This window comes from Mya arenaria, chromosome 7 (genome assembly GCF_026914265.1).
Source record: "Mya arenaria isolate MELC-2E11 chromosome 7, ASM2691426v1".
In the NCBI taxonomy this organism is placed as follows: domain Eukaryota; kingdom Metazoa; phylum Mollusca; class Bivalvia; order Myida; family Myidae; genus Mya; species Mya arenaria.
The window spans coordinates 50,811,364-50,834,235 of NC_069128.1; the positions used below are offsets into that span (position 1 = coordinate 50,811,364).

At 34.4% G+C, this 22,872-nt stretch overlaps 2 protein-coding genes across 3 annotated transcripts; both read right to left on the bottom strand.

The window, feature by feature from the left end:
* Positions 1-1,619: 1,619 nt before the first annotated feature.
* Positions 1,620-4,992, bottom strand: LOC128241226 (uncharacterized). The gene is made up of 3 exons (XM_052958177.1): positions 4,942-4,992; positions 4,372-4,531; positions 1,620-3,871 (listed from the first exon to the last, which is right to left on the bottom strand). The coding sequence occupies exons 1-3, from the start codon at positions 4,990-4,992 to the stop codon at positions 3,708-3,710; spliced, it is 375 nt and encodes a 124-aa protein (XP_052814137.1). The 3' UTR covers positions 1,620-3,707.
* An 8,344-nt stretch (positions 4,993-13,336) lies between these two features.
* Positions 13,337-21,846, bottom strand: LOC128239954 (uncharacterized). Of its 2 annotated transcripts, none has more exons than XM_052956418.1 (7): positions 21,732-21,846; positions 19,769-19,812; positions 18,949-19,009; positions 18,336-18,569; positions 17,607-17,843; positions 16,912-17,007; positions 13,337-16,603 (listed from the first exon to the last, which is right to left on the bottom strand). In XM_052956418.1, exons 1-7 carry the CDS (start codon positions 21,775-21,777, stop codon positions 16,122-16,124), a joined length of 1,200 nt encoding a protein of 399 aa, XP_052812378.1. In that variant the 5' UTR covers positions 21,778-21,846; the 3' UTR covers positions 13,337-16,121. The 2 variants fall into 2 exon arrangements, with proteins under 2 accessions (XP_052812378.1, XP_052812377.1); XM_052956417.1 differs by having other exon boundaries at positions 17,571-17,843; positions 21,732-21,845.
* Positions 21,847-22,872: the final 1,026 nt, after the last annotated feature.

A 22,872-nucleotide genomic window follows, 5' to 3' on the forward strand; every position in this document is an offset into this window, starting at 1 on the left:
TACTGATAACTTAGTTTGTAACCCTGGATTTATTAACAGAAAATCGCAAATATATTAAATGAGTGGTGAATGCTAAAAGATTTACCGTGATCTACTATAGTCACATTCTTTGAAACGTTAAGGGGACTAAACTTGAAAGTGAATGAGAATTTGACGTATCTATTATAGTGTTTAAATCAATTTGATTTGATTTGAAGTTTAAGAAAATGTATGGTTATCATATACGTGAAATGCTAGAAATGACTCTCTCTTCCAGTTTAAAGTTTGCCATTTTACATTGATTTACATAAATAATATAACGATAAATAAATAACAAGAATTACTTCCAGATACGCATCGGAATAATGTGAGAATAGATAAGAACTTATAAAGGCTACGACCACGGTTGCTAGTAACTGACTGTTATGTCCCCGCATTCCTATGTAACACATACATGTAAGGTTTAAGTATTTTTCTCACGTTAGTACATATCATTAGCCGATCCAGGGGGGGGGGGGGGGACGAGGACCCGGCACCACACGACCCTCTAAAATCGCCCAAGTTTACTTTATATTTCAATATAGGAGGTGAAGCACCAAAATGGGTTAGATATTGCTAAAATGTTCAAGGTGGAGTACCCTGAAACCCCCTGCCGAAACTTTTGAACAACAAAGTTCGGTTCTGAGCGAAGGGCGCAAGTCATAAGATTACGCCCCTAAGTTACGTCCCCTTTGAAATAATATCCTGGATACGCCCCTGCAGGTAAAGGTTACAGTTAGAGATGAAAGTCGTTTACGAATCACTTTTTGTACGTGTAATCGCACACTAACCAAAACCCAGCAGACATTTTATATGGGACCCATATGGGTCCTATATGGGCACCTATATGGGACCCATATGGGTTGCCCATATGGGACCCATCTGGAAAGTGCAACCGGGCCCCGTGTGGGTCCCATATGGGCAAGCCCATATACATTCATATGGGACCCATGTGGGTCCTATATGGGCAGCCCTTATGACCCATATGGGTCCCATATGAAGTAAATGGGCTACCCATATAGGACCCACATGGGTCCCATATGAATGTATATGGGCTTGCCCATATGGGACCCACACAGGCCATTTAGGCAATATTGGTCCTACATATGGGACCCATATAGGTACTATATGGGCAGTCCTTTCAATCCATATTGGCAGTCCATTCAAGTAATATTATACCCATGTTGGTCCAATATGAGCAGCCCTTCCTTGTGAGTTTGATGTATTGTTCGAAGGGTCGAGGTCTGAAATACTTCGGCAAGTCTGAACTTTTTGGACTACAACCTGAAAGCATCCACTATTTAATCAAGTTACAAACCAGTACATACAAGGCATGGGTCACTTGTTTGAAAACTAATGACCAAGCATTGTGTACGGTGATCCTAGGAAGATGTCATTCCTTTGTGATATATAAGCTTATCTTTGACAAAGCCACACTGATTGAATTACATGTATTAACTAGAAATGTTAGACACAATGTCCTTTTGAATTTGGATAAGCCAAACAAATAACATACAGGTTCTGTAAAAATTAATTCATACAAAATCACTATGGCTTAGTCAAATTCTAACAACAATTTCATAAAACAACAAAATCTCATCAAAGGTTTCAATCCCTGCCAATTTATTCAAATTATCTGACTAGATTAGGTATACGACTGCATAAAAAACATGTAAAAATGCATTAACAAAGTTAAAAGGTATTAAAAAACAGAAAAATGAAAATGTGTTTCACCACGCAAAAGGGGACCTTATGGATGAACGCCATTGCGATAAATGAACTCGCTAAGTTTGTTGTCATTTTGACGTCATTGTATTTTCTACATTGCCTTCATATATAGGATGTTTTTTGTAATTCTCTGTCATAATGGTTGAAGTTGTTGAAAGTAAATGTTTTAACCACAGAACAGGCACTATTCTTATATGATTTTAAGAAACAGGTATGTCATAAATCCACCCACAAGGTCCCTTTTTGGGTGTATACAATTGGTATAAGATATTCTTTATCAAACAATGCAGGAGTAAATAAAATAAAACAGCTCATCATTGTTTGCAAAAAGCAACAAAACAAAAACAATGGACAAATATTTACAATAGCCAAATTTTGAATCAGTTTATGTGGACACAAGATGTAGAATTCCAGATCGCATGTTGGATGAAAGAATACAGAAACGTACATGATCAACAACAAAATGTCGATAGAACCGATGGATGCTCAATGTGAGCTTGAAAAACTACGTAGACTAGATTATACAGATTTTAACAAATAAATAATTGACTAGATAATACAGAAAAATTCTCTAACAAATAAATGGTAACAAATAAATGATTGGCTAGATAATCAGGGCTCCCACTGCCATTCGCCAATGGCTCCATTGGCTACAAAGACTAAAAATTGGCTACAAAAAATGATGGAATTGGCTAAAGTGTCTAAAATGTATGACTTTCCATATAAAAATAAATTAATTTTAAAATCTATATATCTTAACCAGTTTCTACTAATTCAAGTAAATGAATGTCTAGTTACAGCATGTTTAAAATTGGGGCTATAAATCAATATGTAGATTTGTTTAAACCTGTGTAATTAGGGGGTCAAAATGATGCTTACTGTATACACAGTGATATGATCAGACATCATGGATTGTTCCTTGTTTAAGATTAAGTTGAGTCTGCAAGATTTGAAATATTATATTAATTATTAAGTTTAAATGACTCTGTCAGTACATACTTATGAAACTGATTTTGTAGATACAAATGTTGTAATTTTCATATTTAAATATATATATCACACATGATTTTGCATGGTCGTCTTTAAGAATAAATTAGAGCTGTATTATTTATTATGATGAAATAAATAGCTTTTGTGAAAACAAATAAAAACATGAAATCTTAAATATTGCCTCTAGTATATATTCAAAAAATCATAACTTGAAGAATTGTACTATTTTTGGGGGTTATCAGGTTGGGAAGCTGATGACTATGGTATTTCTAGCAACCCCGTGATTTTCAGCGCGAGTCAATTGGCTAAAACTTTTTTTGACCCAGTGAGAGCCCTGATAATACAGAAACATTCTAACAATTAAAGGATTAAAAAAAATATAAAGAGCAACGAATCTCATGATGGCAGCAAATACAAATAAGGACGGACCAAACAATAAAGTCACATTTATGAAAAGAAATAATGCGAGTTTGTTTATTTGCACACCTCTGCTTGGCCAGATTTTTGCAACATGCATATCAAAAGCACTGTTTAAATGCTTCCAAAACTTATTGTTTTGGTACAGATGGTGGAGTAACATGTGTTAATAAGAAATGAAATTGTGGAGGTGCCAATTTACATCAATAACTACAAAAATATCTAATTGAATATTTCAAAAATTGCCTTGACATTGTAAGTTTTATACTAATTAATAAGAAAAACCTACTGTGAGTACAACCAGTCGCTATGTAAAACTTTACAAGAATTTGGTTGGGTTTTATGTAGCACTAACACTGTTTATAGGTCAAATGGCCCCAAACAGGACTGGAATTTTTAATTCCAACATTTGCAGTCCTGTTCGGCCCCATACGACCTATAAACAGTGTTGGTGCAACATACATACTAGCAACTGGTTGAACTCACATTTCAAACACGAGGTCCCTACAAACAAAATGTTTTGAGGCATGCTTTTATAAAGTTCAAAAACAATTTCAGTTTTCCTCAGCATTGTCTGAAGAATTTCCTTGCGTTGGTCTCTTTCTCCGGTTTGTCCTCCCCCCATCACGGTCTCTTGAACCTGTCAACCATTTGGAAACTTCCAGTTCAACGTCCTTCAATGTCGATTGATGGGTGGCTGGGTTCCTCTGGACACATCCTAGCAACAAAGATTATAAAAGGATTCAGATAGCTTTTTATAAATATACAGCAGGGTAGGACGCAGGTCTGCAACTGTCAAGGAAAGATAAAATCTGAAATGCAGGCTAATTCTTGTTTTGTTTGTATGTGTGTTACGACTGTTTTGACAGTATTTCAGTCTTTATTACAATGTCTGTATGGAAAACAATACATAAAACCAAAATTGTTCAGATGTAATCATTTGACGTTTGAAAATGTTTTTAAATTTGCTTAATGTGTGTTGCTTTGAAACATCTACTTAAATATAAATTGTATCATGCAATTTTCAGAAAATGATCGACTAGCACAAATATTATTTACAGTTATTTTCTGGATTGTTTATGTCACAAGGTCCATTTTCTAATTTAGCATGATGCTGGCCATATATATATATACTGTTAAATCTTTTTCTCATGTCTTTCTGATATATTCTTCAAGGATTAATCAATCACAAACAAATTTTCACAATCATCAACTTACGGAACAGGATTTTCAGCAGTGACAAGTCTCCGAACTTCTGTTTGCCCTTCAACCCCTTCATGTTGTACATTTTTGCAACATTGTTGGTGAGCGTCTCCTTCATAAATCTGTCAACCATCTCTCTTATATCTACCCCACCAATGGTATACATGTATCTCGCCTTAAATGGAACATGGCAAATTATGAATCCATATGCTGCCAAAGTTATTATTTATTATAAATCCCTAACAGTCTATAGTTTAAGATGTCTTTTCACAAAAAACATTTAATATCATTGTAACATCAGTCTAACCGCTAGGGAAGTCAGATGCATATATTAGTAAACCCTTGCCATGCTAAGGGCGAAAGTAAAAGGCTTGCCCTTCAGTCTAACCAGGCTATGTTCTGTTGACAGCATGGATTTACATTTTCAATGAAATGTCTGCTGCTCGACTTTTGATCAGTTCATTATAAATACTCAGTGTTTTAAGGTTAAAATGAACCGATTCTCCCTGTTATCTAAGAAGATTTCAAAGTTTATAACAGTATTCATCAGTCTAACATTTCCTTCTAAATGCACAATATGCTTACCACAGCTGTTGCATTGTTGGCGTCCTGAAGTAGCTCCTCCAAGGCTCTCATTGCTTCCAGGGATGACACTGGGAAGGAAATTCCCTCCGGAAGAGCATTCATGTTGTCTGGGACCGGGCCTCCTTGCAACACCAACTGATTAAGAAGTCTCTTAATCCCCCTTTGCTCTTCCCGCATTTCCTCCAAGATTGTCAAAATCTGTGTGACCGCACCTAAAATATATATGTACTTAATATATCATCTGTTTGTCATATAAGACCATCCTATCCCATTTTTACACTTTAAAACATTATATCTACATTTCTATTTCTTCTTGCAAACAAACTTTTATCATTTACAATTTTACACAAAAATAATAAATAAACAAGGGATCAGTAGGATCACAAAGGCTTTGTATTTTAGTGAACATTTATCAGGTGATTTGGCACATTGCCGTGAGATAATCTTAGTTTTTAAGGTTTTGGGGTCCTTCCGCCGACATTCTGCAATCGCCAATCTAATAACCAGTTTTCCTTTGGAAAACCTGGTAAAAAAACCTGCAAATCTGTATATACTGTGATACAAACATGACACATGCAAACTAGACTGTGTATCATAAAGTGGGCACTGAACAAATATTACCTGTTCCAATGGAATGTGCCAGTGGGGCCTGCACTGGACGAACTGGTGTACTAGAACAGCCTCCTGCTACAGGACGGGGTGTTGCTTGTGGTGGCCTGTGGGAAACTGATGGCGAGGAAACAGCAGACATACGCAGTGATGGTAATGGTGGTGGAGTGTAGGTACATCTTGTAGCAGCAAACAGTGACTGCGATCCTGGACTGTCAGAAGTCAGTGCGGATGATGAGGCTGGCTTCCTCTTTGGTCCTTCATTGTCATCTGACAAGTCAGAATCAGAGTCAGATTCATACAATTTTTTCGCTGGCCTATAAAATAAAAATAAATGTGATTTAACCAAATGACCTTAAATATCATTCATAATTAACGGTGTCTTAAGGGTATTGTACTCAATATTTGTAGTATTTGATTGATTGGACTTTACTGCACAGCAACACACGTTTAAGCCATATATAGCGCTGAAAAAAAATTAAATGGTAAAAAGACATAAGGAAAGACTATATCACAGGAGAAGTACAAAGCTGACAGAAGACAAAAATGACAGCTGTTCAGAACTACATGCAAGCAAGAGTTTTCTCACTTGATTAATTTAGTAGGTTTGATGACTGGGAAGCCTTGTGTGAAGTTCCATTGCAATGCACCAAGTGGTTTTTTAAGAAATAATAAAAGTTCCCAAGAGGGGTTTATATGTAAATAAACCACGGTTGCGAGTTTTCATGCGGAAGAATATATTATGAAGGCCTGATAGAGAGATATATTTTCAGCATGAAAACGAGAAAGATATATCCCGATAGGGAACTTATTATTTCGATTCTAACATAATTTACACGATAATATTAAAATGGAAACTATGCTCCGTAACAATGGTGTTAAAACTTAATATTTACCCGAGCTAAAAATGTGGTTACTTACTTTCTCTTTCTTTTGCTTCTTTCTTCATCAGAGGTGGCCAGGTCAGAGGTCTCTTCTGCCTTTTTCATTCGAAGGCTCACCTTTTCATAGTCCTCTGTAAGTGACAAGATGCATATTTTAAAGTATGTTTGTCTACAATAGGGTTTTTATTATAAATCAAGAATACATATATATTTTATACAGCTTAAATAAGCTTGTGCCATACAAGAAACACAAGCTCTGTTTATATAGACTTTCACTGACCAGATAATGATTTGTTAACTAAACAGACCATTTAATATATAAACCTAAGTTTAGAAGTCAATTCTTTTGGACTTGGTAAGTTCTGACATTTACCCGCTCTGCGGTAACACCAATTACATCATTTTAATGAATTTCAATGGTATTAATTCAAGAAATAATGTACTGATGGAAATTGTTCAAACATTATTAATTTTGATACACAAATTGCATTCAGTTTAAAATTTTAGCTAGTGCATTCAAAGTTCTCTAGCTTTTCTCAAATCTGGACAGCTTTTATCTTAATAGTATGCTTGTCATAATTTGAACCCCAAAATATAAATGCAGCATCACATGGCTGTCAAAAGCAAAACGTAAAACCCAACCAAATAAACAAAAGCAAAACGCTTACCATCTTGGTACAAGATCTTTTTAACTTGCTCGTAAGTCCAGTTTTCTGATGGCGGCTCTCTGCTCCGTGCAGCTTTTCTTATCCTTAAGTCGGTTTTGTACGGAGGATACCGTACTTCTCTTCCCGAAGCCACCATCCATTCCTTTGGAACCAGGGCAATTTCATTCGATTGAAATTCAACTATGAGATACATAATTGTGCCTAGTGTAAGAAGGGTAAATAGTTATTTGATTGTTCAGTTCTTTGTAAGACAAATAAAGAAATACATATTTTATGTCTCTGATTCACCTTTTGGTAACTTTAAAACCATGCATGTACGGGTTGACAAACCTACATTTTGACATTTTTACTTGTGAATGTTAAAAATACTAAAAAAATCATTATGAATGGTCATTAGTTTACACTACGAAATTGTCCGTGTTATTTATTATGGTTATAAATAGCTTTGTTCGTCTGGCGAACAGGATAGGAGTAATATACCTGTTTTCAACGTTTATCTGGTGAATGCGAAACATTTATTATTGCAATAACCCAACAATAAGTAGCAGCGGACAACCTATTCACAAAGTCATTGTGAAACAATATCGCATTTCAAATTTGATTTTAGTGACAAAAATAAAGAAACCAACCTTTAATTTAATATTCCAAAACTTGCAACCTAGCTCAAACTTAACCAACCTTTAATTTAATATTCCAAAACTTGCAACCTAGCTCAAACTTAACAAACTCTTGGTAAAGGCCATACTTAGTGAAGGCCATACTTGGTGAAGGCCATACTTAGTTAAGGCCATACTTGGTAAAGGCCATACTTGGTGAAGGCCATACTTAGGTTAGGCCATACTTGGTTTAGACCATACTTTTTGGTTTATACCATTCTAAGTTTAGGCCATACTTGGTGAAGGCCATACTTGGTGAAGGCCATACTTGGTGAAGGCCATACTTGGTGAAGGCCATACTTGGTTTAGAAATTCGTTAATCAAATTCAAGATATGTTAGTATTCAAAATAATATAAAAAATCATCCATAATGTTCTCTCATTTGTTACAGTATTTTGGCTGCCAGTCAAACAGTCAAAATAAGAGTATTTGTTTACATTGTTTAAAGGCCCGCTCCCCAATTCATTCGTAAAATCTTCGGTATTAAAAACGTATTTATCAGTGACATCACACTATAAGCGACCACAAACAAAACGAAACATCCAATAGACTTTATAAAATAATGATTTAAATAAATTTCAAATTTGTTTATCATGAAACATATATTAAACAAAATTCAATAAGCGACAAGATATATATAATAAACCTTCAAATTGTGTGAATTAGTGGAACAACAACAGAATTGTTTTTGTATGGCATCAAAACACATTTGCATGTGACTTCTTGCAATCTAACTGTAGCAATATCATCACACAGTTGGGAAACTTTGAACACTCTTAAATCTGAGGAATGAAGGGGCTCTGTGTAAAAGGAGCTGACAACATGAGACCTAAACCATTGTACAACAAAGACTCTGTCAACTGATTCCTCAGATGGTGTCAAAATGTTTCTGACCAGACCAACCTTTTCACCACAGAGAATACAATTATCTCCCTTTTCGGTCGAAATTACAAAACCAGGAAAAATGGCCTCTTCAAATTGACAATGATCAACAAACTCACGAATGCGTGGACCATTATTATGCCTTTTCTTCACAATTCCTGTATTTGGAATGATCAGCTCTCTTGTAGCATTTGACTTCTCAGACAACCTTCTGATGACTTGCTGAAGAGGGTAGTTAGGTTTACGAACAAGCTTTTTCAAATTCCCTAAATAGCTTTCAAAAGGAAAGCTTGAGTAGCTGTCAAGTTCACCAAACCTCATAACATCATCTGCTAAATGGACTAAACCGTGAACATTGTACACATACTGGTCTTCTCCATATAAATGACCAAACTGTCTCACAAATGTTATGAGAAGTTCATTTGCAAAGTCCTTATAATGCCGACATAAAACTGGGCTTGATAGACAATATATGGAAACACACAGTAACCTGAAATGTTCATACATTTCTTTTGACAAAATTCCTTTGAGTGCAACTTGACCAGTGTATACTAAAAACATTCGAAACTCTGTAGCCTTCCATCTGTCTATTTCATGCAAAGACCGACCTTTTCTAAGAAACTCTTTTGGCAAGAATGACCCAAGATGAGAGATTCGGTCGGAAACACGCGAAATGAATATTGAGCCTTGCCTAGCAACCCCTCTTGTCCAAAGCAAAAGAAGCCTTTTCATAACTCCCAAACACACAAGATGCATGTAGTCTAGAGGAAACTGGCTAACTAGACCTAAACCTGATCGGGAAAGTGGGGATTGACCTATGTGATGATCAGCATATTCCATTTCGTCAAACTGAACATCTGTTCGCAGAGTTGAATTTGTCTCTGTAAATGTAACACTGTGGTTTATGTACCTTCCTCTTTGTATACATTTATCACATCCATAATACCCAGAGTGACCTTTATTTTGCTTGACATATGCTCTAGCTGGGGTATCACAAACTACACAAGAAATTTCCACTTGAATAACCCGGTCTGTTTGTGGCACTTTCATACCAGAATGTTTCATTACAGTGATGTCATTGACCAACCGTTGTAGGTAATTGTTTACACTATTGGGTTTTTCCTTTCCAAGGTAAATCCCAATAGGAAATGGCTTAGAAACAAAAGGGCGACATATTCTGCCTAATATAGGCCAAAACTGTGTGCTTGAGCTTTTGAACAAAGGTAAACCATCAATGTTGAGCTGTACTTGTACTAGAGGTATGTCACCTATATCCAATACGGTTTGAAGTTGAATCTGTTCCAACAAACAGTTTTCTAGACCAAAATGATGGTAAGAACCAGTACCAATACTCTCTATTTCGTAATTTATTTTTGTTTTAAGTAGTGTGCGTGGATCTTTTGGCAGATTAGGATGGAATTTTCTTAACTTTCCAAGGAGATCTCTTACTGCATTTATTGGGATATTGAACAGTGAAACCCAGACACGCAGATCATCTTCAAGTTCTGAATCATCCAATGTGTCATCTGACGAGTCAGAATCAAAATCTGAAAGACACCTATTCTCACATGCAGCATCTATATCAAAGATGCTGTCGTCAGTAACAGAGGGGCAAATTTGACCTAACCTAGTAGATACTCTCGACTCGTTTTCAACAGTATCCTCATGGACAGTGAGGTCACATTCAAATGCAGACACTGACTGTTGAATATGACCCAGATTTGAAAACAAACTTTCTTCACTATGCTGAGAAGAGTCCCCTGATGGTGAAACTGCGCTAGGGTCAGAATTTTTATTATGATCATCATGTGCATTGGAAAGGTCCAGCTGAATTGAAGATAAATGTTTAGCAACCTTTGATTTTACACTACGATAGTCCTTATAATATTTAGCATCCTTCATAATGAAACAAAAAAGCTAAATAAGCAGCAGAAAATGTACTAAAAATTTGAACAAGAAAGCTCAAATTCAACTAATCACAACGGTTTTTGGGATTCAAAACTTTACACTGCTTACATTAAGCAGAGAAGGGCATATTGCATTTCTACCATATCATGAAATCAAAGTCCAAATTTAGAAAGGAGAGCAAGCCAGAAAACGTGGATTAGATAACAAAAAATGTGTCAATTGCGTAAATATATATACAAGTGGTAAACGGTAATTTAAAACAGAAACAAAATTTCAAAAAATAAATATAAAATCTACTGCAATGCCCAAAATCTCGTATTCAACGATGGATTATTCAATTTCCAGAATCGCGAAAATAGGTTACAAAAGGTGAATCAGATTAATTACCATTCATTCGTGATATTTCAACAATTAAAATATTGTTTAAAGACGTTGGTAATTATAATAGGGAATACCTCTAATACATAATTATGTCAGGACTTCCCGGGAGCTTGGTTTATTTATAAAAACGATTTGATTTTCGAAACCAATATTTACCGATCTTGTTTCTGGCGGCACAGGAAATTCGTGATACGCATGCGCGGATTTTGTATTTTTTTTGTATTATAAAAAATTTAAACGTGCCATTTATACACGCAATGAGTTGGCAGAATGGGAAACTATTTTTGTCATAATGCCTACGAAACGAAAAAAGAAAAGATAAAATATCTTTTCTTATACACCCGTAAACATTTTGTATTTTCATATGGGCTACCCAAATGGGTCCCTCATGGGTCCCATAAGGATACACGTGCGTTTTTATCTGATCCGTGTGACTTTAATAAACAATGAAAACACATTAAGCTATGTTTTTTACTACATGCAGCAGTATGAAGGGACCCTCGATCATGGGTACGACCCATATATATATATATATATATATATAATATATATAATTATAGGCCTAGCCCAGATGGGGCCCACATGGGACCCATAAGGGTAACCATAAAAATTATTTTTCGTTTTTCTCATCGATCTCGAGATTCTGTGTCAAAAGAAAAACATTTTGAAATAATATCAAAACTTATATTTCTCAAACGCATTGTCCTTGCAATGATCAGGTTTTTTTCACTATACATCTGTATAAGGGACCCACAAGGGTCCCATATGGGCATTCCCATGTGGGCCGAGCCCATATGGGACCCACATGGGGCCAATATAGGTACATGTACAAACAATGTGTGCATTTTTTTTTCACCCGAGTGCCTCGAAACAATACAAAAACAACATAACTTTGATAACTGCAAGCAATACTCGGGATGAGTGTCAGAAATATCATTTTTATACTACATAGCAGCATATGGGACCCTAATGGGTCCCATATAGGCCAACCCATATAAGCAGAGCCCATATGGGACCCACAGAGGACCCATAAGGGCAAACAAAAGAATACTATCTGCGTTTTTCATCATCTGAGTGACTTACACCCATCTCAAAACATATAAATATCTATTTCCTAAACACATATTTGTTGCATTGGTCAGTGTTTTACTTCATATCGACATAAGGGACCCTCATGGGTCCCATATGGGCAAGCCCATATGGGCGTTGCCCTTATGGGACCCATATTGGTCCTTTATGGGCAAGCCCATATGGGCTTGCCCACATACAGCCCATATGGGACCCATATGTGCATGTTTGCTGGGAATGCATTGATCAAGACTGTGTACAGTATATTGTTGTTCAGGACTAAACATGATATATTTTAACCCACTGTACACGAGTTTACACAAATATATGCAGATAACACAACGGTTAGACGCTATATGCGTCTACTACAAGTACCTGCATGACATGGCACTCATAATGTAGTCATCATGAACATACCTTTACACGTACATGTAGGGTTTTAGTATTTTACTCACGTTATTACTAATGTGTAAAAAATTGACAAGGATAGTGAATGTCAAATACAATTAAACTGATATAAAGGGGATATTATGATTTTTCCTGGTAACCTGTATCACGTCGAGTTCGGTGTGTAAACACTTATCCGTCGAGGTCCGCAGGTCGAGACGGATACGTGTTTACTCTCCGAACAAGATGTGATGCAGGTAACCAGAAAAGCGTCCTGTCGTAATATTCCATGTATTATATACCTTACTATTATTATTTTTTCGGTTTCAATTTGATTTAAATTTACCGCTATCAGTCAAATGTCTAAATATGGAATGGCTTGCGCGTATGAATATGTTACGTACTTTTGTGTATTAAAGTCAAGGGAGGCTACTCCAGCAAAACAAATCAGAGGCTGTAGAATTCACTTTATTGAGCAAAATAAGAAGAAAATGTTCTATATCTACGAATCTTATCATTTAAAAAAAAAATATGCAGAACTGAAGGAAGTCAATGGCTATAACCATCGATGTCGATAATTCGCCTTGTTTGTATTGGCGAGCTGCTCATATTTATAATTATGTTATCGAATTGGCCAACAACTAGTTGTCAAGATAGATCGGAAGTGTTCTCTGCTTCGTGCTTATCCTCATGTTTATTTGAATACCATGTTCCTAAATATTAACATGCTGCTGGTGACGTTAGTAAAATTAGGTAATGTTATTTATCTTAAATTTGACAGGTTTTACCAGTTATTTTTGTCACGCTTTTTTTGCGACCTGAAAGTAGTTCCTAGAGTAGACAACACACGTACTAGCATGATACGGAGTCAGAAAACGACCGTATGGTGATACGGATTCTTCAATACGGTGTGCTGTATTTTCACTGTTGGGTATGAAAAAGGAAACTGATATGCATAATAAATGTTTTTTATTAATATCGATTAATATCGACCACTGGCTCACAAAAAATGGTTTGATAAGCATAAAGCAATAGTCGTAAAACATCGCAAAGAAAACATTTTTTTTCTTCTTCCATTTGAAAAGAAATCGACCTGGTTTATGTTTACAACATTTTACAGCAAAAATAAAAATATGTGCAAGCGTTAATATGCATGTCTGATAAGAAAACTATTGCCACGCCAATCTACATTTTTGTCACTAAAACATATCATTCCTCTCTCGTGGCGATAGATTCAAGATGCAAGATTTATATCCAAAATATCCAGAATGTCATGGAGCTTGTGGACAAAATAAATATACAAAACAGTGTCATCGGTCGATGCATATATTTTACAAACATAAACAATAAATCAAAATAATACTAACTATCTAAAAAGCATATACATCAAATACATACTTTTAGTAAGTCAAAATGTTTCTTTATGTCATCTCTTTATAAAAAAAAATATTCTCGATTGTTTAAAACCTTACAATGTAAATGTACAATACTCATAAAAAACGAACGTTTAATTCATTTTGTAGATATAATGTTTTTCTCCCACCTCAGATAAGTAGATCAAAAAATTTGACCATGCTAGAAATTCTTATCTTGCCCACGGGCAAAGATGAAACAAGTACCCATATGGAACTCCTTTTTTATTGTCATCACACAATTACCTCCATGTAAAAATAATGCTGCACACTCCCCAAAACTATTTAAAGAACGATTTGACTATTTACAAAATCTGAATCACTGCGCGCATATCCATGACAACCACGAATTATCACATATCTATACGCACATTAATTTCACTACACACAAAAGAGTTTCAGTGAAAATACAGTTTTGCTTTATTTTGTTTATCTGAGGTGAGAGGAAAAGCATCTTCCATAGCCACACCATCGGCCATGGAAGAAACTTATAATCTACAACAACCGTACTATGGGATGAAATTTATATTAACAAATATCTGTAACTCCCTACATCTGACAACCTATACAAAACGAATATATTGGGAGCTTTAGGGAAATAACTAAATCTTTAAAATTTTCGTTTGAAATATTCTTACCTGAAACAAGCCAGATTAGTTTAAAAAATAAAATTGGTAGAATACTGCAGAGAAACATCGTATATAAATGACTTACACAATGAAAACTTTGTGGTAATATGCAGCCTAAGCTTATAAAAATACAGACAGAAAATATTTGTCCAAATGAAAATTTAAATATAATTGATTCAGCAATCATGTATACTTTTTAAAATGTACTTAGTTTGATTCAGATAAGAGTTACTACACTACAAATATCACATACACTATAAATGAAACTATCATTTTCAGATTTACTTTAAATATGTTACAGTAATTCTATCTATATATAAGTATTTCATACATGTATAATAATCAAGTGAATGTTATTCGTAAGTAACTAAATGTACAATATCAAAAACGTTACATGAATAAAATCGAAAAGGCACACAATACACATATAATAATTAGGACGCAAACATGTCAACTGATCTAACTAAACATGCACTGTAAACATACATACTAGGTTTTCTTAACAGGTTCTCCTGATTAGCTGTATTTAATTATTTTTTTTGCGTATTTGGTGTACATCTAAAACAATGTGGTATATAAATGCGTGTTATATATATCAGAGTATTGACCACATTTAAGAATAAAGTGGTATTCGTCTTCTAAGACTAGGCATATGTAAATTTTCCTCTCATTAGCAGGTATAGGATCGTGCTTCACCAATCTTCCACTCTCAATCTTAAATATATGTGCAGATACACGTAACCTCGATAAACTAAATCGAACTATTAAATTATGCATGAGATTTATTAAGATTGAAGTCTAAAACATGCCATATTGTTATAAAACAATGCTCTCCTTGAGCTTCTTGTTTGGAAAAAGTATCATTTAGTATCTGCTAGATATAACCAAGAAATAATTTATCATTTCCTACTTCTGGAAAGAACCATACATCATAAAAACGAAGTGAACTAAACAAATCTCGAAATAACGAACTTTTCTGTTGGCGTATCTTTCACAGATATTCAATAAAGTAAAATAAAAATAAAAATATTACATTTACGTTATAACTTAACCCAATACTTTGCAATAATACGGCATCTAATTGCCTAGAATGTACACGTCATAGCTCGCCATAAAATTCATTCTGTGTATTGTTACCACCCAACAATATTTTACAGTATTGCATAAGTTTTTGCTCTGTGACATTGCTTTAAAAACGTTTCTTCCATAATTAAGAATGGGTGAAATAAATTTATAAAACAAATCAAACTAATAATAAGTCCTTAAACAATACCTGTTCATCTTAAGATTTGTTTTTAAAGCCTGACCTGCGGTTGCATCGTGTAATGAAAAACTATTAAACAGTGAGCAAAGGGGCGTCGTGTTTATACTTGGCTTAAATACTTCAAAATTAGCTCAAATGTGCTAAAGTTCTACTTAAAATTACTATTTATTGACCCGCTTTCAAACGTTTTTTTTAATTTAACTGAACTTTCAAATTGTAAAGCGTGGAATTTAGTGTAGAGCAAAACTCCCTTTCAAACAATTGAACGTTTCTGGCACAAGCAATTAAACAGTGTGTACTGTTTCACCCAAAGACTCAAATTGTATCTAACTTAGACAGGTTAGTTAGACAAATATACAATGACATCAAACGTCAAGATGGCATTGAAACGCGTTCTTAGATTAACTAGAGGGGTCGCTAAAAGGTGGTGATTTATGTTTGCCCAGTAACGCTTTGATTATCTGCGCTTTCTCCTATTATATCTGTAGGTCTTACAGGAAACTCATGAACTGTTTTTACAGCTGTTTCATTCCAATCATCAGGAGAAGGATTAGTATCGCTATTGGCAAACATATTATTACAGAGAAAGTCTCTGTTTTGAGATATACCCAGAAAGGCGTTGCAACTTTCGTTACGCGTAGTGTTCGCTTCTTTTGATAGCAACATTTTATGTTCAGTTTCTCTATTAAACGCTGCATAACGAGCACCTATTAATTCTCTTGTTACCTCCCTTTGTTTATTTGAGCAAGTTTTGTTCCTTTTACCATTTGTAGCGTTGAGTTTCCCTCCCGGAGTTGTAATCGGTGTCTTCCCTATATCGATACATGGCCAAACATGTGTTTTTCTACAGATACAATACATCACAATACCAATGAAAAACACGATGACTGTGACGCCCGAACCAATTAATGACCCTGAAAAATAGATTTCCACTTATATATATATATTATTGATTAAATTCCAACACACGGACTTGAAGTTCGCTACAATCTTGGTAAAGTACTTGGTCTCCCTTATACGAAGCGTGAAGATGGGTTGTGATTTTAATTATATTGTGTTTTCTACTACCAATCGAAAGAGCGTTTACGTCCACTTTGAAGAATTCAACAGCAAGAACTTATCGTTTATGACTAGAACGTGTAAATGCCATTTCAAAACATTTTAGAACATATGATTAAAATACTCATTTTATATCAATGGCATTTATTCTTGTGAAACTTACACTGTATTTTCACTCTGTTGGTATCATTTTGTTCCTCGGTGTGTATCATAAGCGGTGCTTTGTCGCTATCATTTTGCTTGGCATCAGGCTCCGAATCTGCAGTACAAAGAGAATGTTCATTGCTTCAGTGTATGTTGGCAAATCAGCACAACACATGTGCAAATAAAGATATTTGGAGATAAAAGTTAACGAATAAATGTTTAAAACACCACCACCAACTAACACATTACACTGATAATTAGATATATACATGTATATCATCGAAGTACAAAACAATAATTGTCCATCTGTTTAAAGCATTGATTTTAATAGGTCAAATTAAAATAATTTCTTCGTCATTTTGAAAGATAAGAGACATTTCGGATAAGTAAAACCGATATCGTTGTTCACCAGTTATAGTAATTATCTAAGAACCTGTTATTGGTATTTACGTGTACGATTTAAAAATATGGTCAATGATTGTTTTTATAAAGCTTATTCACTTATGCATCAAATATATTTAAAAGTAAATTTGTATTAAATAGATATTTTAGATGTTGTATATTTATAACTTTTGATTTTGAAGCCAAAGTGTATGTATAAAAAAATCAGCCAGCTATTCATAGTATATAAAAAGCCAACCATTACTCTGTGTACTTAACATAACGACGTAAATTAACCTTTGGGCACCACTGAGCCTTTGCGAACTGCATAACCTTTATAACAAGCCGTTGTTTTCATGTTGATTGGATTCTGTCCACAGCATGCAGCGGCCTTTCGTGGTATTTTGTCCAGCCAGGCGACTGTACCATTGCAGCAGATCCGCAGTTTTCCGTTGAACTGGGTTTTACCACAGCATATACTTGATTTACCAAATCGCCGCTTTTCAATGTGATCATCACAACAAATCTCGGTGTCGAGATTCTTGAGCTGTTCCTTAACAATGCAGTGTTCTGAAAAAAAGGGTTAGTTTTTTTTCAAATTTGATTAATTTCCAAAACATTCAAATGAGTTATAAAAATGTATACAGATCTCACAAATTAGTCGGGGTTCGTGCGATATCGGATAAGTATTGGTGCTAATATTTCGTAAGAAGGAAACTAGTCCATGTAACTGTAGCGTTAACGCTTTTGCCTAGTATGCTCGTCCCTATAGAAAGGAGTAAAGGTCAATATATTATTTTATAGCTTCTTGGGTTTTGTAAATCGATGTCAGGTCAGAAAAACGGATTTTGAAAAACAACCATCTGAACATCTCTATTAGGATTTTCTTCAAATCGAACATAAGTGTTTCAAAATTAAACATTTTGTTCGTTTAAGAAAATGATGTATACATGACCGACAAGCGGGCTGTAAATCTTGATCACTTGTACGATTTAAACCATGTCATAATATATGTGGCCCTCAAGGGTAAACAAAAAATATGAAATATAATACTATAGCAACCTAGCCAACGACTATCTGTTTTCTGGACAGCTAAATTTCTTGGCGATGGTCGTTGGGTGTTTCTAAGCCGCCTGTGCAGTTTCTTTAATGCTTTACATCGCTTTTGTTTTTGGCGACATTTCTTGCATTGAGTCTCATATTTCGTTTTCCAGCGCTTCATGCAGTCTTTGTAGAATTGTGTACCTTCGGAACGCCTAAAAGTGCGGCAGTAGCTTTTAACTTTACTGTCGAATTCTGAAAAAGCCAGTTTGTAACATTTTTAAAATGGTTAATTATGGATTTCTATTAAAAAATAACAATGGTGTGCAAATGGTATAGCATTCTCACTTTATTCTCAGCAACGTTTATCATAAACATAATAAAATGAGAACTTTCGGGGCAAGTCTGGAAGAAATGCAAACACAGTTAAAGACACAAAGAAAGGGCTCGAACAACACTGAACGAGAGACACAGACTTTCATACACCACAAACAGACCAAACACACATCAAAAGGCTATATTAATAAATGGCGGGATAAACACATTGTACCAGTTCACCTACCTCGCGCAATCCAAAAACAAGTTAAATGATCAACATTCAATTGTTTGGTAGATCAGTGTTAGAGAGCCTTACCCTTAATAAGGGACTTGGCTTCACATGTGTTCGGCCTTGATGATTCTCTTCCTTCTTCAGGCTAAAACAAAAGATGAACACGAAAAAGGTACAAGCATTAATCATTTAAATTAAAGAAATAATCCGCCGTGTTTAAACCACTACCGGATTAAGGATGAGCTGCCTACAATTGATAAAAACTCGTCAATGAACTAATAATATTCCCTAAGAAAGGAGACGTGGAATGTTGGAAAATTGCATGAAAGCCACTTCAAAACTAAGTGAAGCATAATCAACATACATATAGCGAGTATAAAAACGTACATGAAAATATGTGGTTAACATACACAGTTTGGAATTCACAGTCTGAACGAAAAATCAAAATAAGCCATGTAATACACAATAGCGAAAGGGCCAATGCAACAATTTCTACTATCATATAGCCAGACTGATGAAGAAATGAAACGTCAATTCTGTTAAACCTAGCATGTGATATATTCTTCTAATGACCCCTTTTCCAGATTGTAAAATGATTGATGAAACAGTACATGGCGTATAAAGTGGGCAAAACTAGAAAATCGCTTTATTTGACTGTCCTATCACCCTGACTATATTCATGCACGACTTCTCATTGAAGCAAAATATATTTCGAACTTATAAGCTCGCATGCGTTAATAAGTATCATGCATAGAACAATAAATACAAGTACACGCAGTCAAAGAAAATACTGAGGTTTACAATGGTTTAAATAATACAATGGAAACTATCAATACCAGTAGTCAAAAATGTTTATTTCATATTTCAGTTTACAACGTTTGGAAAATATGATTTATATAATCACCTCGACTTCTGCTGTCTGGTTTGAAGTTTCGCCGTCGACTTCAACTGCCACCATGAAATAAGAAGAAAGATCTATAAACCTTTTTTAAACCTGCACTTTTCATAGTTCAGTCAGATGGTATCTTATAATATACGTAGATGTTGTGTATTACGTAAGCGTGCAAACAATTTTAATTCCACTGTTCTTGGCTAAACACAAAGCTTAATTAAAGGTTAAAGGTATATATGTATATGCAACATTTAACTGCTTGGACTTTGATGTTATTTCATAGAATGTTGGCCTTCAAATTATTAAATCTTTCAATACTGTATTATTCAAAAGGTTTTACCAATGATTCACCTTTCCAAATATCAATGGAAATAGAAAACTACCGATGTATGTATTTCAAGCCATAGGTTTAAGAAATAAATCAATTATACTATAAAGTTATGCTCTCGCCACGCTATATTTTGGGAGTATTATTGTTTATATTGTATTATTAGCTGAAAGTTGTTAAAAAGTGTACGTATATAACTTGGTATTTGAATAACCACTGCTTGTGAGCTATAACATGTATATTGTACTGTTTGTGTAAACATGCTGACAAAATGTTTTTAAAGTAAACTTTAAACTCTATAACATACTGTGACCATCATGCATGAGATATGCTTTCAAGTATACCGGGGGTAGTTTCCTGATATGTTATAATATTTATTGATTAATGTTTGTAAAAACCCGTTGACAGTCTTCTAAATATAGCATTTAATAAGACCTAGTGTGGTATGAATAAAACTTCAGTCATAAGGCATGTATTACCTGCGCAGTGGTATCCCGATGACAAATAGTTTTTGTACAGCTGTTATATATATATGTATATGTTCATCATAGGTTATTATTTGTATCCCGAAATCACCAATATCTAGACCATTTTTGCTTCATTTAAAGCAACATCCCTTTTCAGAAAATGTTTTTTTTTTGCTACTTAGTGTGTCAAAAGACGATTATTCGAATTGACATAAACAAAAACTAATTGTAGAAAGCCAAAAATAAATTTATAAACCTATTAAATAGAGACTTGAAATATAAGCTTTGTACAAAGAAGTTGAACGAACATAACTAGGAACATGGATACATTAGCGCTAAAGCCTGGCTCCCGCTGTCACATTTTCAGCGAAAAGATCGTATAGGAATCAGTTGTGAACCATCGGGAAAATATGTCCCTAATTTCAGCTTTGTGTACAAATGCTGACGTAAACCCCACGATGGGGATGCGAACCTTGGCGGGTGTGTAACTATTAATGATATTTGTGTAGATATTTCTCATGGTTGTCCATGGTGGCGTAGCTCTGCGAATTCACTTTTGGCTCGGGCATGCACGTGGTTTTCAAAAATTGCATTTTTAAAAAGTAAACAAATAAATTTTAATCTGAAATGCTGTTTTAAATCCAAGATATAGCGGAAAACGCACATTTATACGCATCTTGCAATAACAAAAATCCAGGGAAATCATGCCCCCACCCCTAACCCAACCTGCACATTAATTGTATTATATTGTAGAGAGGCCCTGTCTACTCACACTAAATCGTCATTTAATAAATGTAAGAATAAACCACGATCATCCAATAAGTCTGTGCGACGATTAATCAACATGGTATTCTAAATGATACACGAGAATGTTTACTATATTTATTCATATATACATATCATTATACATATTGAATTTTATTTGTATATTTCATGAAATATGTATATGTTTATAGACAATGTACTATGTACACGTCGAAATAAATATTTCTGTCTGTCTGTCTGTCTTAATCGTAGGTAGTCGTAGCCAAAATCGTAGCAGCGATAGCCATGCTTAAAGTAGCCATTTAAACGAAGAAATACCATAGAACATATTTCCTTCATTTCCAACAATAAGCGCTGAATTGTTCGTTTTAAAAAAAAGATGAACTGAAACTTTTAATCTATGGAAAAAGATTACCTGTCGCAAATATAACAAGGAAGAGCACGAGTATTAATTTCCCCATTTTAAATTCCTTTCACATTTTAAAGGTGATAAATGCGTTGGTAAACATAATGATATCAATAGGTTATAAAGCTGATCTAATATTTAGGGCGCATGCTACGTTTTGCTCTATTAATAATCTATTTATAATAACATGAAATATTCGTTTTATTAAGGGTCGGCAGCGATGGAAAAGTCGATTGAGGGACCACAATTTTGAATGTTTTAAAAAATCAACTTCTATTTAGTTTTGATGTTCAATATTTAACAAGCTTGACCCATATATTCGATGCAACATGAAAAGCTGTAATGAGGAGTTGAGCATTTTTACGAAATGTGTACAATTTAACAAGTTTACAGATTTCCGAATACATGACAAATAGAGCATGAGAACATTTATCATATACATTTTGAGGCACTGCAAACATTTTAAATACTTAATATGAGAAACAAACATTTAACCTATTATATAGTTATGTTCATACGGTGACATTACTTGGTTATGAAAATTATTAGAATTGTTAAAGACATGGTAGAACTAGAAACAAACGTGTGAAAAATAGTATAAGTAGGATTTATTTCAGCCCATGTACGAATATTTCGAAATCATGTTGAGTAACAAATTTAATATATGATGTTTCCGATAAATTTATAAATCGTTATCTAAAGGGTAACTGATTTTTCCTGCGTAGGCCGCTTCTTTGGTTGAATAATAATCTTTCAAAAGCCTGTTCGGCCAACTGTTAGGACCGCAACACAACTATCAATCTTATATAAACATTATATTATTATCATATTGGTATGCTGAATACAGTTGTTGTTTTATGATTTGTCCATTTGTTTGATTTTATTTATTTTTCTTAATTTCGATCATGGGCCATTTGCTCGTAATTAAATATGTATATACAAGCAGAAGGTTTTCCTATAATGGGTATACAACAGAGAAAATATTTCAAAGTTGATGTGCTTAGAAAGGTGTATTGAATCATACAGATACAGTTGTTAAAATTGTGATATAGATAAACCTATTTATAAATAATTAAATATGCTTCGCCATACATGTATACATAAGCTAGTGTATTATGTTATGTAATAATTTGATCAAGGGTCATATTGG